General features: G+C 43.4%; 1 protein-coding gene across 8 annotated transcripts in view; it reads right to left on the bottom strand.

Annotated features, from left to right (window-relative positions):
- FRMD4B (FERM domain containing 4B) overlaps window positions 1-16,620 on the bottom strand; it is a 323,064-nt gene that overhangs the window by 174,342 nt on the left and 132,102 nt on the right. The window contains exon 1 of one of the 8 annotated variants that reach the window (XM_081246502.1): window positions 5,858-6,170. The exons of the other annotated variants lie outside the window; for them this stretch is intronic. Coding sequence (XP_081102628.1) covers window positions 5,858-6,019 — 162 coding nt within the window. The 5' untranslated portion in view covers window positions 6,020-6,170. Of the gene's footprint in view, window positions 1-5,857; window positions 6,171-16,620 lie in introns of those variants that run through there. 8 annotated transcript variants of the gene reach the window in all.

Below are 16,620 nucleotides of genomic sequence, written 5' to 3'. Positions count from 1 at the left end.
CCCCTGCCTCAGCAGGCAGACTCTCAACCACTGCACCACCAGGGAAGCCCTATCTAACTCTTACTTGTCCTTCCAACTTCAGCCTGAGAATCACCTCCTGTAGGAAGCTTCCTTGCTCCCGTGCCCTCCCCTTTTGCTTCACTCCTGTCTGACGGAAACTCCCTTCACTGTGCACCTAGAGGACCCAGGTAAAGCCCTTGCACAGACGTTCATTTTCTTAACTGTCTCCCCTACTTGACAACAGATTCCTTGAGGGCAGGAAATAATCTATTTGACTTTGTGTTGCTAACACCTTGGCACAGCAACTGGGACATGGTAAGCGCCTGATAATTATTTTATGTATGAATAAACGGACAAATGAATGAATCGATCTATAATTCCAATCATGTTCTACAACACAGGACCTAGTAAAGGTAAACTGAACACTGATCCTGAATATTTGTTTATTAATTTCCTAGTGACTGGGTTTTTTAAGAGAAAATTCTTCCATATTCCTTCAAGTTCTATTTTTCCATGACTGAATTCTAAACTTTCCTTCTTCTAGCATTCTCTGCCCAATATATTGTTTTTGTCTAGTCTGGAGATTGGCAAACTTTCTCTGTAAAGAGCCCGATAGTAAATATTTTCGGCTGTGTGGCCAATACAGTCTTTGTATCAACTATTCAACTCTAAGTAGTTGAGGGACAACTACTCAATTCTGCCATTGTAGTTTGAAAGCAGCCATGGACAACGTGTAAATGAATGAGCAGGGCTGCATGCCAATAAAACTTTATTTACAAAACCAGGAGGCAGGCCAGTTTTCTCCTGTGCATTGTATTGGGTTGGCCGAAAAACCCAAACAAGCTTTTTGGCCAACCCAATAACTTGTCAGCTCCCCTTCTAGTCTATATAATTCAGGAGGCTGTGGAGAATGGAGGGCGGGGGCAAGCAAAGGATATATGGTTTGAAATGTACACAGGTCACTGAAGCCTCAATGAAGGATTGCCATTTGGGGGACTTGGTCTTTCATAACCAATGCAGTGGGATGAAAAGTTCAGGTGTTTCCAATTTATGAATCATCAGAGTCTTGGAATATAAAGAGATTATCTCCTTAGAGACCCTACTGCTAGCTCCTGTGACCTCCTAGATTTTTTGTATGGGCCTTAAAAAAACTGTGGGTTTACTGTGTGGAACACAAGCTCAGATACCCAAGGTCCACCCTACATCCACTGCTGTGGGAGATTCCACAGTCTCTCTTACCGACCATCTTTGCGTGTAAAGATGGGAATTCAGTTTCCACAGAACTAGTCTCACTTATAAAAGCAACAGTAGGGCTTCCCTGGTGGCACAGTGGTTGGGAGTCTGCCTGCCGATGCAGGGGATGCGGGTTCGTGCCCCGGTCCGGGAGGATTCCACATGCCGCGGAGCGGCTGGGCCCGTGAGCCATGGCCGCTGGGCCTGCGTGTCCGGGGCCTGTGCTCCGCAGCGGGAGAGGCCGCAGCAGTGAGAGGCCCACGTACCGCAGGAAAAAAAAAAAAAAAAAAACCAACAGTAAAACCCTAAGCTACCCTTTATCGAGTACCTTCTATGGGTCTGGTGTTAAGCCCTTTTCATATCCAAGAGCTAACATTTACTGAGTACTCGCTTGTGCCACCCAGAGCACTCAGTATTACACACACGATCTCATGAATTCTTTACACTACCCATAATGCCAGGCCTACAGTTCTCCCCTCTAACCCAGGAGGGAATGAGGTTCAGAGAGAAAAAGCAATTCGCTCAAGGTCAGATTTGCTCAAGTTTGAGTGCACAGCCTCTGCTGTGATCTGCCCTGCATGCCACCCCTCACTGCCAGCTACCTGTGCAGTGGAGCTGACCCAGCCTCTTATGGTCCCTTAAGTACCCTAGATTCTGTTCAAGTTGCCCCTACTGGGGGCAATGACTCCACTCAGGGCTTGCAAGAAATCCTACCTTTGAGACGTTGGAGATGAAGGGAAAACTTAATCCCAAGTAACAAACTGAGGGCTTCTTTCGAACGTGTCACACTTGATAAAAAGCAAAGGGTGTTGATCCTTTTTCAACAACATTCTCCCATCATTTTCCACCTCAGTTCTTTGTTAAATCTATTTAATTGCATGATAACGCAACCCATCTGGGCAAGATAAAAGCAGGAGAGATATGTCAGCTTTTAATATTCAGCTCTAAGTGGAAGGTGAATGTCCCATGTCTGCTACTTCAACCAAATTCAAACCTTCACTCATCAAGTAAGTCTTTGTTAAAAGGCAGCCTCAGTGCAGCCTCAGTCTGCTTTTTATTTAGTCACATGACTACAGAAATGCCTTATAGCCAGTATCTTAATTATTCATGGTTTCTGGCAAATTAAGTCTCTTGCCTCTCCAATATCTAGAAATGGAGGAAGTGTTCAATTCCAAAGAAATTATGTCTTCCCGGCTGTGCCGGCGAGGCAATAATGTGGTTGTCAAGTTCCTTATGAATAGGCAGAGATCTTATTTCACTTATAGTATATGAATAAACAAAACACCCCCGGGGACTGTCAGGTATTTCGTGTAATGGATATCTCCCGCCCCACCCTTTCTCTCTAGAGTGATTGAATCCTGGGTTTTTTTTTTTTTTTTTACAAACAAGACTATTCAGACTAGAAGCAAGAAATTGACACCTTTTTATCATCAAGATGATAAAAAATTGGGTTCAATAAAATATGTAACCCTGTGGTGTTTCCAATTCACATGCCAGAAACTTGAGCAGTATAATGGAACATTCCTCTCTATGTTTTAGAATTCATAATTATGGGATAGCAATACTGGTATTCTAATGATAGGCCCCCTAACCCCATAACTCAAATAAATTACTGTTGCAAAATACTTACAAATGTATTTGTGCATCAATCTTTGTACTTATCTTGAAAAATAATCATTTTATTTAAACAGCGTTAGAATCTCATTATCTGAGATTCTAATAATGCAGATACAGTGGACACTGCATCCCTCCCCCCATTGCCTGGCAGCCATGTGGTCTGGGCGGGGCCAACCTCACTCCCGGCTTCAGAAATGGGTCTGCTTTCCCACTGGCCTAAGCCAATCAATGTAATTCAGGGTTTCTCGACTTTTGTATTCGTTATCACTCCCTTAAGGAGCCTCTGAAGTTATTTTTTTTGTTTGCCAGCCGCCTCACTCCCCCCAAAATTCTAATGCCATAAGTACACTGTATATCTGTTTATGTATTGTATGTATACCTGTGCTTTGTACATAAAGACTAAGATTTTTTTTTGCCCCCCTCCCATCCTTACGAAATGATTTTTGCCTGTTGGGGACCATATCATTCCCTTTGAGAATGCATGAATTACAATCCCATTCCCTGTGCCATCAGTGCATGGCATTGGTGGTGGGCACAGACCTAAACTGACCCGTCAGAGTGCAAACTGGGGAATTTATTTTGATAGTTGGTGGCTTTGAAACATTCTCTTTCTTTCTATATGGGTTGATACATGGGTCTAAGCCCCGGAACTGCTTTAGCTGTCTGCTATCATGAGGAAAGAAACCAGCTGAAGATAAAGCCAATACATGAACAAGACAGGGTTGAAAGAATCATGGGGAACAACTATAGTGCCCTGATCCTACTGCTAGATTTTTCAGTTGCATCCAAAGTCCCTACTTTTTATTCTGTAGGTTACTTTGAGTTCATTTTCCTATTACAATAAAAATACCCCAACTGATAGAGCAGATAACATTTACTGAATGTTTCCTAAGCTCTTGGTACTGTCAATTAATTTTAATATCAACCTCTGTGGTTAGTACTATTGTATTTCTCATTTTATAAACAATGAAACTAAAGCACAGTAAAATTAAGTAACTCATCCATGATCATACATAGGCAGAGGTAGGATTTATCCTATCCTATGTCTATTTAACTTGGAGTATAAGGTATTAACCACTTTATTTTACTGCCATTCTGTTCTATACAATTTACATTAGTACCTTCTTGTTGAAATTTGAAAGGCATTAAAGGAAACGGTATTTCTTTGCTAACAACTATGTTGTACAATTTAAAAATCTAGAGTTCTCTCAAGTTTTAAAATATTTTCAAGTTTTCTCCAAAGACAAAAACTTTGGAGATCATTTTCTGCTTAAGACTCAATGCTCATAAAATGGCCATGGTTGTTTTAGATGTTCCCTCTTATCATTATGAGAGGGTACTGGCTCAGTCACTATCCATTTTACGGAAGAGAAAACCTGTAGTTCAGTAGGTTAGTCCTTCAAGTCGCTGTTCTGCTTAAAAATAATTATTGATCAACCTTGTAAAGAACTCGTGGGGCCTCAGGTTTCTGGAAGCGTCATTTTTGAATTGGTCACTAACAGTAGAAGAGGTAAGCCGTAAGTCCCCCGAGCCTTCGGGGAGAGCGGCATGAAGGCTGAATGGTTGGCCACAGTACTTGTGCTCTCCTTTTGAAAGTTTCTCAAATGTTAAAAAGTGAAAACAAAAGTGTATCAGGGCCACTTCTCCTACAGACCAAACTGAACAGTGATTTCCCAGAAGAGAAAAAGGCTGAGAGACAGACACACCTCTGGTTCCAAAAAGCTAGGTGATCTGTGTAATGTGGCCAGATGGGCTATATCCACAGCTCCATAATCCTCTCAAACCACCACATGCTGCCCCGGTTCTTAACCTGGCTTTTGGATGCTTTCAAAACGCAAGACATCTCAGACATGTTATCCAAAGCAGGAGTCGGGAAAGCACAAAGTATAATGTTCCTCACATTTTAACAAGGATGATACGGATGTCAGGGATGACAAGGGGACGCTGATTCTTTAGATGCCCACAGTTTAACCACAGGTGCCGGTCTTTTAATTTTGCCTGATTGATGGAAGACAATGGCTTATCCACACCAGAAGCTTGATCACATATGGGACTCAATACAATGAGACATGAATCATAGCCATATGGAGAATGCGGTCAGAGTAGGGAGAATCCAAGAACTGCAACAAAGCTAATTCTATATCACAGGAAAGAAAACGTGACACTATATTCTATAGTAAACACCAGGTGTAATCTTCCTAAATGCACTGTAGGTTATTTTTTCAACCTGAAAAATATTGACAACCGAAGCACAGGACTTTTAAATCCACAAACGACTGTTTAAAAAAATATGGAGGGAAGCTGTAGCCTCAGAGAGACTGAGCAAAGTTGCTGCATTTTTTGCCTGCAGGATGGGACCTAGCAGAGAAATAAAGAGGCTGTGTTATATGACAGGGAGCAGATCCAAACGTAAGCATTCCAGCGCTCAGCCAGGCCACCCCTCCCTTCCCCAGCCTGTCATCCTCCTGCAAAGTGTTCACAATTTGCTCTCCTTCCTTCCAAAAGCCAGTAGACACAATCAGCTTTTCCTGGCTCTGCCCTGCAAGTTGGGGCTGCCCGAAGGAAAGCTGAAATAAAATTAAAGGGAAGAATGCAAATCCATTCAGACCCTTCTGACCATAAACTGGTGTGAAATCCTTGCTCCTTGAAATGCCTACCTTCACCCCAATGAAATGAAAAAGAAGGAATCATGTGAATGTCAGACTTGCTCCCTGCAGACGCTCTGCTGCTAAGAGACACCGTCACTCGCTAATAGATGTCTGCAAAGCCAGGGACTAATTCACAAGTGCCCCCCCATGCCCGATGGGGAAAATTCACAAGCTTTGTCAGGCAACGGTTACCCATAGCTGCTGAGCTTTTGACCCAAGAGCCGAGCAGCCCGATAGGAGTTGAAAAAGAGAGCGGTGGAAGGAGAGGGACAATAAAATCATACAGGTGGAACCAACCGGCTTCCCACGAGCGCCCGGCAACCCGCTAGGGCCCTCGGGCGCCGCGGTCCCCGGCTCACCTGGTACACGTCCCGCAGTCCGCACCACGTCCGCAGCACCTGGTGGCAAGCCCGCAGCCTCTCTGTGTACCATCTCCGCAGCGTGGACACGGTCAAGTTCCACACGAAGCGGCTGCCGCTGAACAGCAGGTCCTCCACTCCGCACATGAACACCGAGGCCATGCCTCCTCGGTCCCTCTAAACCCGCGCAGGGGGTGGGGTGCCGGCGGCTCCCTCAGCTGCAGCGCTGCGAGCCCGATCGCAGCGGCCCCACCGCCTGGGCTCCCGACGCCGGCTTCTGTGGGCCGCCGGGGGTCAAGCCTTCCCCCAAACTGGTCTTTCACGGTGCGTGCTGGCCAGGCTCCGGCGGCATGCCCCGAGATTGGGCGCCCGCCAACCAACGGCTGCGGCGGGCACACAGAAGCCCAGTGTCCACCCCGCCCTCTCGCTGGCGGCGCCGAGCGAGCTGCGCTAAGCTCCGCCAGGCGAGCCCTCGGCACTCCCGGGTCGCGGGAAGCCCGGGCCGGCGAGGACTCCCCCTGGCGCTCCCCGAGTGCGCTGGGCAGCGGGGGGAGTGGAGCAACTCTTTGCAGGCAGACGTGAGCGCTGCATTTCAGCGCACTGGGCTTGCACGTCCTGCACACACCACACACGCGCGCGCGCACACACCAGCTCCAATCTCCGAATCCGCTTTGAGAAGCACCTTACTTTACACTACAGGGTCTTTGCTTGGCCTCTGTTCACACTGATAAATATCTCTGGGCAGCCACAGATACAGGAGGAAAAAAAAAAAAAAACCTCCGAAGCATCCCTTTGGACCCCACTCGGGGGAACAGCCCTGAATGTTTCCTCGGTTGTGCTTCACCAAGAGGTGAAGATAACAGTCTCAGAGCAACAGTGTGTGCGTGACTGCAGAGCCTGCCTTCGCTCCTAACTTGAGGGTCTCAGAGAAAATGACAACCTGCCTACTGTTGCCAGCCGGAAAGCAGGATCGCGCACCCCGCACACTGTGCTAATTCCAACGCAGCAGTCAGTTCATGAGAAACACAAAGAGCGTTCTTGATCTCTAGCAAATAGCTTCCAGTTAGTATTTGCTGGGAAACAGAAGCTCACAAGAGAATCCTTGGTTTGGTTCTGGAAAATTCAGCTTCTGAACATGTGTAGCAGCAGCTACTAGCACAAACCTACACAGATAGTTTATTCTCGACTCAAAACCAAAGGAAGCTGTTCCACCACTCACAAAGTCACCAAATAATTAATGTTTTGTTTTTTTTAAAGTTCTCCCCCAGGAATTGATATTGCCAAAGGCATTTGCAAAAAGGAGCCCAAGGAGTCCCACATGCCACCAGGCTCTATTTTCCTTTGGAATATGTGTAGATTTCAGTCCCAAATAATTGTAAAACATTGCTCACAGCAAAAGTACTGCAGCAAATTTCAGGATGTTGTTTTTTCCTGAATCCATCTGTAGGACAATCATCTGTATTTTACTGGCAGTTTCACACCTAGGCTGTTATCTGTGCTATTAAGTGGCAGAAAGGTAAAAGTGCCAAAGCTTTTCTCCCGAACTAGCTCAGAAGGCTTCAGAAGAGATTATCGACAAGTAAATCAGCTTTATTTCAGGTTTCAAATGTGCCTTTGGAATCTTAATTCAGGTGAAAGTCACCCAGTGAAAAGAGAACACAAAAATCTGTCCTCAAAGCGCCTACTGTTTTCAAAGTGACCATAATTGGGAAACTCTTAAAAGACGTTTCTTTTCTTACTTTTTACTTCTTTATATTACTAATGAAATTGCCTAAGAGTTTTTTGTTGAATTAGTTAATAGGACAAAAGACCCCCGATGCAAGATTTGCAAACCTTTCTTCACAGTAAATCTGCTCCATGTGTTCCTTAGTATTAGCATTCTGATATTTTCCAAGATAATGGTCACAGTGTTTACACAGAATCAGAAAACACTAGGTCCCACTGAGTCAAAAGACAATGAACCAAGTACAGTTTGAAAATGAAATGTCATCCTTCTAATGGAAAACTACCGAACTTCAAAACTGGCTTATGAGTACGAGTGGATGATGGTGGTACATTTACTATTCTTTTTAATGATGCAGTGAGACCGTGTTCTCGGAAATCGGCAGCCAAGGGAATACCGAATAAAACCTACAACAGGTCAATTATCTCCGTCTCATGACACCATCCTCTCAGAAGAGATGCTCTACAAACACCATGGCTATTATCTGTGCATAGGCCTAATGTCAGTGGTCAATTCCGACTTCAGTGGTTTGCATTCAAGGTTTTCAAAGTCAGTGCTTACACTATTTTCTAGAAAATTGGATGTAGCAGAACAGGGGTCCTCAAAGTGTAGTCCCTGAACTGGCAGCATCAACATCACCTGGGAACTTGTTAGAGATACAAGTTCTTGGGCTCCCTCCAGAATCAGGGAGCGGTCAGGGATCTGAGGTTTCACTTGGCCTCTGGGGGATTCTGACTCCAAAGATGGAGAAGCACTATTGCAGGGCATGGGCGTTAGGAGCTAAGTGTCCTAAGAGACTTGACTCCCTGCTCCTTAAAATAAATAAATAAATTTATTTATTTATTTTTTAAAAAAAACACCTGTGGCACCTTGTACAAGCTCCTTAAAGCCACAAAGCCTCAGTGTACTCATCTATAAAACAGGGATAATATCAGAATCGACTGCACAGCAACTGGGGAAAGATTAAGTAAAATATGCGGTATAAAGTGTTTAGTATATGGCTGGCAAAAAGTAAGCGCCCGAAGAAAAAAATGATCACCACCACCAAAATCAGGAATTGTTTCATTTTTTGGTACCTAGATAAAACAGTATTCGTAAAATGTGTTTTCAAAAAATTTTCAACTAATTATCTACATCTGTTTTACTATCCCTTTCTGTGTGTTGGAGGTTAAAGTTGGTGGTGACTTGTTTTTGAAGGAGCAGTTCTTTCACTTTCTTCAAGTTCCCCCCAAAAGTCTTTGGAGCTAGCTCTTCTCCATCACACAGCCAGCCTTTCTTGAGGACCCAGAGAAGCAGTAGATGCTCTAAGCTAGATGCAAGATAAGAAAAGACATTTTGTTCCCACCAATATAAACATGGACGCTTCTTCTTATCCAAACAGCTTTCTTCTCCTGCAGCAGGAGGAGTTCAAAGCTCTAGGCAAAGATAGCTTTTAGAGGGAAGGAAAAGTAAGTTCTTCACACCAGGGGCTGACAGTGGGTGGCAACTGAACCCAGGTGTGGAGCAGTGGAGAAAAGAGCCACCCAATTGCGGCATCTTTCTGAAAATGGACAAGCCACGTGGCACAAACCAGATCCCAGACACACACCCTTGAAGCTGGTCTAAAATTTCCTGTGGAAAGGGAGCTAAATCAAGCTGGTTTCAAAATTATCTTGCCTTTTCTTTTTCTTTTCTTTTTTCTTTTTTTTTTTAACTTAAGAAGAGGATTTTTTTTCCCCCTCTACAGCATCAGAGTTCCCTGTAATACACTGTAATTTCCTGCAGCTCTCTCTGGAGGCTTAAAAAGATGCCTCAGGTGACAGCATGGCTCATACTCCTAGGAGTTCTGCTGCAGATGTAAAAGAGAAATTGTCATTATCCCCGAGGCTCCTGTAGGTTCTCCTCTAGAGCAATCCGCAGGAAGAAGAGCACAGTGCTAGGAACACACAAAATGTTAACCCCTGTCTCTAGAAAGAGATAAGCAGTTCTATCGCAGCGGCTTCCAGGGGTCCCCTCTGCCCATCAAAAAGACAGAGTCCATCGAATGCCTGTGGATATTTTACAAACTCTCCTCTCTCCACAGCTGAAGAGCCAGTGTAGCTAAATTCTGACAGGCCACATCTGACACAAGCCTTGAGGGGGACGAAGACAAGGTCTGGTTCGGTGGCTCTCAATCAGGGGCAAGTTTGCAACCCTGCCTACAAAGGCATTTTTGGTTGTCACAACTCGGGGATGCTAGTGGCGTCTAGTGGATAGAGGTCAGGGATGCTGCTCAACATCCTACAGTGCCCAGGGCACCCTCCACGACAAACAACTCTCCTGCCCCAAATGTCAGTGGTGTGGAGATTGAGGAACCTTGGTCTAGTTTAACCCCACACCCTACTCTTCCTCTCATAGGACTGGTGGGGAAACATTCTTCCCTCTTGATGTTTTCTCGCAAAAGGCAGATTGGAGATGCAACAATCACTCTATAATGGTATTCACACACTCACCAAGAGCTGTAATGGACTCAAAGCCCATTGAGAAGGAACTGGAATGACATTTCCTATCATTTACACATACCCTTCTTTTTGGATATTTATCATGAAAATGAGAAATAGTCATTTTCACCATAATCTATTTACCTTTTGGCACTTTAATTTTTGGCCTTATCATTTCCTTTAAATCACAGGCTCCTTAGTAGGGTTGAAGGCTTTCTTTGGCACATGACAAAAACAATTCCCCCTATATCAACCCCAAGGTGGAATGCTGATGCCTCCAGTGGGCCTGGAGTTGCTACAGAAGTCTCTCATCGCCTCAAAAGCGGCAAAGGTGCCCCCTTTGGTCCACTTTTCACTGCTAGACTGTCAACTTTTTTTTCTTTTAATATACAATACTCTTTATTGTAAATTCCATATAGCCAATTAATCAGTAAGTCAAAGAAGGCTTTCACTGATTTTTAAAATTATTTACTTATTTATTTTGCTGTGTCGGATCTTAGTGGCGGCAGGTGGGATATTTTGTTTTGGCACGCAGACTCAGTAGTTGTGGCACGCAGGCTTTGCTGCCCCGTGGCACGTGGGATCTTAGCTCCCTGACTAGAGATCGAACCTGCATCCCCTGCATTGGAAGGTGGATTCTTAACGACTGGACCATCAAGGAAGTCCCTAGACTGTCAGTTTTCTGAGGAGTGCCTACAGGTGAGTGGAGGCGGAGTGGCTGCATGGTCCCTCCTTCTGCAGGAGTGTACCCCACGCACTGGAAAATGTTTAGTGACCTTTGGCTCTGCTCACTACACGCCAGTAGTGTCCCCAGTCATTATGACATCAACAAGAAAAAGCACCTCCACACACTTCCAATTACTCCAGGGCGGGGTGGTAGCCATGTCCATTCAGAAACCACTGGCAGAAGTAAGGAAAACGCCTTATTCATATTTGTTCCCCCAGTGGCTGGCACATAACAGGCAATCAATCAATGGTTCTTGACCTGACAAATGAATGACTCTTTGTCTCAAGCGTGAATATAGAAAGAAGTTCATCCATTCCCAAAACACACTCTTGTTTATTAAAAATTACGTATTGAGTTTGCAGTACGTGTCAGGCAGGGAACTGAGTACTTAGAACACACTAGGAAAAACAGAGAGGATTTCTGTCTAAGTGTGTCTTAGAGAAGGGAGAGAAAGGCAGACATTTGAACAAGTGATATAGAGGAAGCAGGCAGAGCCCCACAGGGTTATAAAAGAGACATGTGATGGAAGCTGGGGGCGGGGGAGGACCAGGGAAGGCCTCGCTGAGGACGTGACACCGTGCCACTGCAGCTGAGACCTGAAGTCTGAGGAGGGTGGAGCCAGGTGACAGGAGAGGGGGGACACAAGTGGTGGTCCAAGGCGGCATGAGCTGTAAGAATGAGGGCTCCATGGCTCTAGAGCAAGAGGGATCTCAGACTTGTGGGACTTGAGGGGAAGGGTGAGAGAGTGCTTGAGAAACAGAAGAGCACAGAAGCCCAGCTGCGAGGCAGCTGCAAAGTTCCACGGGTGACAAGGAAGGGCTTCCCTAGGAATGGCTACATAATAAAGTCAACAGGTCGCCCGGAACAGGGCTTCAATATGCACACGAGGTGAGAGTTTGGTGGGCAAAGGTGCCCTTTTCAAGGCAAGCACCTCTTGTGGCCTCTGGGAGGACTGCCCAGCTGTGCAGAGGCAGTCTACCCCAACAGGGGGTCTGCATGTCCCTCCCCGCTTCTACATCTTGCCCTAAGGAGAAGGCAGGAGGGCCAGTGGGACACAAGTCCTGCTTCAATCCCACTTGAGCCAAAGGCAAAGTGTTCTTGTTCCTCCCTCCTCTCCTGCTTTTTTCTCTCTTCCCTTCCTCGGGCTGAGGGAGCCAGGAGCATCCCTCGGTCTTGGCCTCCAGTGGCAGGAGGTGGACGGGAGCATGCAGAAGTCATGAAATCCTGAAGGGTAGGGTAGCTGTCATTATCACCATCGCCCAAGGCTGACCAGTAGGTTGGTTAAGTTCTGCAGCTGCCTTTAGGACTTTGAATGGCTTTTTGGCATCGTAAAGGGCTAAAACCACTACAAACTAAACAATATCCAGCACAAAAGCATCTATCCAACTTCTTTTCTCTGGCAAACTCATTCCACTCATAGAAGAAAGACAACAAAACAAAACGTTCTCATCTTTCCTCAAAAACCTCACCTGTTATTTTATTAAATCAAATTCTCCTTGCTCAAAGGAAAGAGGAGGATGCTATCTCCACTGCATGAAAAAGTACAAAAAAGGGAGCAAAATATTAGATCCTGCATTGTGTCCATTTTTACTAGTTAATCCACTAAAGAGATACTGGAGATTTTTGCCAGGTCAAATTTTAGAATTCATCAGTGTAGATGAGAAAGCACTCGAAGGACATGAAGGTTCCAAGGAAGCCCACGTAGATCAGAGGGAAAGGGCTGACCTTCTTCTTCTTTTTTGTTTTGTTTATAACTTTTCTATTTATTATATCTTTAAAGCATTTTCAAATACTTTGGGGTTTTTTTGCATTTTATTTTTATTTAAAAATTTTTTTAATTAAAAAAAAAGTTTTATTGGAGTATAGTTGATTTACAATGGTGTGTTAGTTTCTGCTGTACAGCATAGTTAATCATTTATACGTATACACATATCCACTTTTTTTTAGATTCTTTTCCATATAGGTCATTACAAAGTATTAAGTAGCATTCCCTGTGCTATATAGTAGGTTCTTATTAGTTATCTATTTTTTTTTTTTTTTTTTTTGCAGTACGCGGGCCTCTCACTGTTGTGGCCTCTCCCGTTGCGGAGCACAGGCTCTGGACGCGCAGGTTCAGCGGCCATGGCTCACGGGCCCAGCCGCTTCGCGGCATGTGTGATCCTCCCGGACCGGGGCACGAACCCGTTTCCCCTGCATCGGCAGGCAGACTCTCAACCACTGCACCACCAGGGAAGCCCTAGTTATCTATTTTATACACAGTAGTGTGTATATGGGCTGACCTTCTTCAAAGAAGAAGAAATAGTATCAATCTTGTGACTTATCTCCATACCCATAATTTATCGCCTTTTATTTATACTTAATTTACATGCACACCAACAATGACAAAAATAAAATAGCAATAAATTGGTCTATATAGCACCCTTTTCTAAATAAATAAAGGCAGCTCCACACATATTATCAGTTGATTCGCACAATATTCTCCCAAGGTCAAATGGAGAAAGGTATTGTTGGCCCCATTTCATGGATCAAGAAACTGAGGCACAGAAAAGCTGGGTGATTTGCTGAAGATTTGTGGAAAAAAGCATTTAAAAGCATCTTAAATGGCACAGCTGCTAATTTTTCAGTCCTTCTACTTTAATTGAGAAATAAAAAGACTTCTTTGGTATTTATAAGTTATCATTTGTTTTGGCCTCATACTAAAATTTATAGGGTACAGAGGGCTCTAGGACTTACTTATTATCCAGGAACTTAATGTGAAAAAATGTCCACCCTTTGGGTTTACCCAATTTAAATAAGAATGAAGCAATGATGAGAAGGAAAAGAAAATCTAAAAGAAAAGTAACTGAATTTTTATGGGAGATAAGAAAGCAGTGACTTAAAACCCAATGACCGGAACTTCCCTGGTGGCGCAATGGTTAAGAATTCACCTGCTAATGCAAGGGACACAGGTTCAAGCCCTAGTCCAGGAAGATCCCACATGCCACAGAGCAACTAAGCCCGTGTGCCACAACTACTGAGCCTGCACTTTAGAGCCCGTGAGCCACAACTACTGAAGCTCACGTGCCTAGAGTCCATGCTCCGCAACAAGAGAAGCCACTGCAATGAGAAGCCCGCGCACCACAATGAAGAGTAGCCCCCGCTCACCACAGCTAGAGAAAGCCTGCGTACATCAACAAAGACCCAATGCAGCCAAAAATAAATAAATAAATTTATTAAAGAAAAAAACAACAATGACCTTCACTCCCATACAATAAATGGTAGAAGAAAAAAAAAGAATAAATGAAAAATCTTGATTTTCCAAAGATTAACAGATAATTGTAGTAAAATGAAAAACAGAAATCAGCCAAGATCAATGGCCTTCAAAGTAGTAAAAACTCTCAAGGCCAGGAATACTCTGGCTAGCAAACAAATATGGTTAACAGGTTATAAATATAGATCATTTCTCCATTATTACTAAAAACTACAGAATGATTTGGTAGGATTATTGTTAGGAACTTCAACTATTTGGTCCGTTAGTAGTAAGAGCAAAATAAAAGCAAAGTTTAGCATCCCCCCCCCAAAAAAAAAGACATAAAAGTATTTCTTGTGTCTTGCCATCCTAAAGTTAATTTGAAGTGGGTAGTAGCAACATACTGTTTTCAACTATAAAATGAATTGTCTACAAGAAGATAAAGAGGCCAAAAGCAGTAGGCTACACACCTGAAGGATTGTGAATATTGTATAAAGTTGAGAAAGCAGTTGTGTATTTTTTAGACTAAGAGTTCAGGGAGCTCCAGGCAGTATTCGACAGGAATGAAGAACTACACGATCTGGTCTCAAGTCAATAACAGAGGAAGAAAATAGGTTTTATTTCTGAAGGACCTAGCACCAAAGAAATTTAAGGTAGACCTCTTTACCCTAAAAGGATCCATTATTATTTCAGTCTGGTGGACTTACAGATAATCTTGGTTTATTCTTTATATGTTTATGTATTTTGTCAAATAGTGTTGGTCATCTATCCATTAGCCATTTACCTCCTTTTCAGAGACTCTGATTTTGTGGGTGGCTATTTTCTGTGCCTCTGGGATGAAGTATGATTGGTCTAAGGGAAGGCATGACACCCCACTCAGGCAGTAAGCTATAAAGTGAAGATTTCTAAAGGGTTCTGGAAAAGATTTTCCTCTTTGAAGAGCTGGAACAACACAAGAATTTTTTGAGCACATTCCCTGATTCTTGCTTGGGACACTGTCATATGAAGACACAATGCTTTGAGCTACAGCAGCCATCTTGTGACCAAGAGGACACGTGTTAACAGCAAATATAGTAGAAAAGAGGGTGGTAAAAGCCCGGCTCCTTGGTGACATTGTTTAGCTATCAAACCAACTCAGCAGCAGCCTATTTTCAGATGACTTGTAATGAGATGTAAACAACAAATGACCTTACATAGTTTAAGCTACTTTCAGTTGGGTGTTTTGTTACTTTTCAATAGATCACATTTTAAAACTTACTACAAAGCTACAGTAATCAAGACAGTGTGGTACTGGCATAAGGGTAGACATACAGATCAATGAAATAGAAACAAGAATCCAGAAATAAATCCTCACATTTATGGTCAACTGATTTTTGACAAAAGTTGCAATATCATTCAGTGGGAAAGCACAGTCTTTTCAACAAGTGGTGCTGGGACAACTGGAGAGCCATATGCAAAAGAATGAATCTGAACCCCTACCTCACACCGTGTACAAAAATTAACACAGACCGAAGAATTACAAGTAAGAGCTAAATCTATAGAATTCTTCGAAGAAAACATAACTGTATATCTTTGTGATACTGAATTTGGCAGTGGTTTCTTAGCTATGCCAGGAAGAGCATAAGTAACATAAAAATAAACTGGATTTCATCAAAATTAAAAACTTTTGTGTTTCAAAGAATTCTATGAAAAAAATGAAAAGACAAGCCACTGACTGGGAGAAAATATTTGTAAATCTTATATCTGAAAAGGAACTTATATCCTGAATATATAAGGAACTACAACTCAATTACAAAAAGACAAATAGCCCAATTTAAAAATGGGCAAAATATTTGAATATACATTCCTTTAAAACAGATATACGAATGCCTAGTAAGCACATGAAAAGGCACTCAACATCATTAATCATTAGGGAACTGCAAATCAAAACCACAATAATATAACCACTTCATATCTACTAGAATGGCTATGATCAAAAAATGGACAGTAGGGCTTCCCTGGTGGCGCAGTGGTTGAGAATCTGCCTGCCAATGCAGGGGACACAGGTTTGAGCCGTGGTCTGGGAAGATCCCACATGCTGCGGAGCAACTAGGCCTGTGAGCCACAACTACTGAGCCTGCACGTCTGGAGCCTGTGCTCCGCAATAAGAGAAGCCGCGATAGTGAGAGGCCCGCATACCACAATGAAGCGTGGCCCCCGTTTGCCACAACTGGAGAAAGCCCTCGCACAGAAATGAAGACCCAACATAAATAAATAAAAAAATAATTTTTAAAAAAAAGGACTGTAACAAGTGTTGGTGAGGCAAAACGGGGACCCGTATGGAAAAACGGGGACCCTCATATACTACTGGTGGTAATGTAAAATTGTGCAGCTGCTGTGTAAAAGATTGCCGATTTCTCAAAAGGTTAAACAGAATTTCCATGTGTCCCAGCAATTCCATTCCTAGGTATACACCTGAAAGAGGTGAAAACAGGTGTTTAAAAAAAGCCTTAAACACAAATGTTCATAGCACTGCTATTCAGAATAACCGAAAGGTGTAAACAAGCCACGTGTCTATCAGCAGATGAACAGATTTAAAAAAACCCAGTATATCCATATAATGTAATAACTATTTAGCAATAAAAA

This window comes from Mesoplodon bidens (genome assembly GCF_964165515.1).
Source record: "Mesoplodon bidens genome assembly, chromosome: 10".
NCBI lineage: Eukaryota > Metazoa > Chordata > Mammalia > Artiodactyla > Ziphiidae > Mesoplodon > Mesoplodon bidens.
This window is presented reverse-complemented; position numbering and strand designations above follow the sequence as displayed.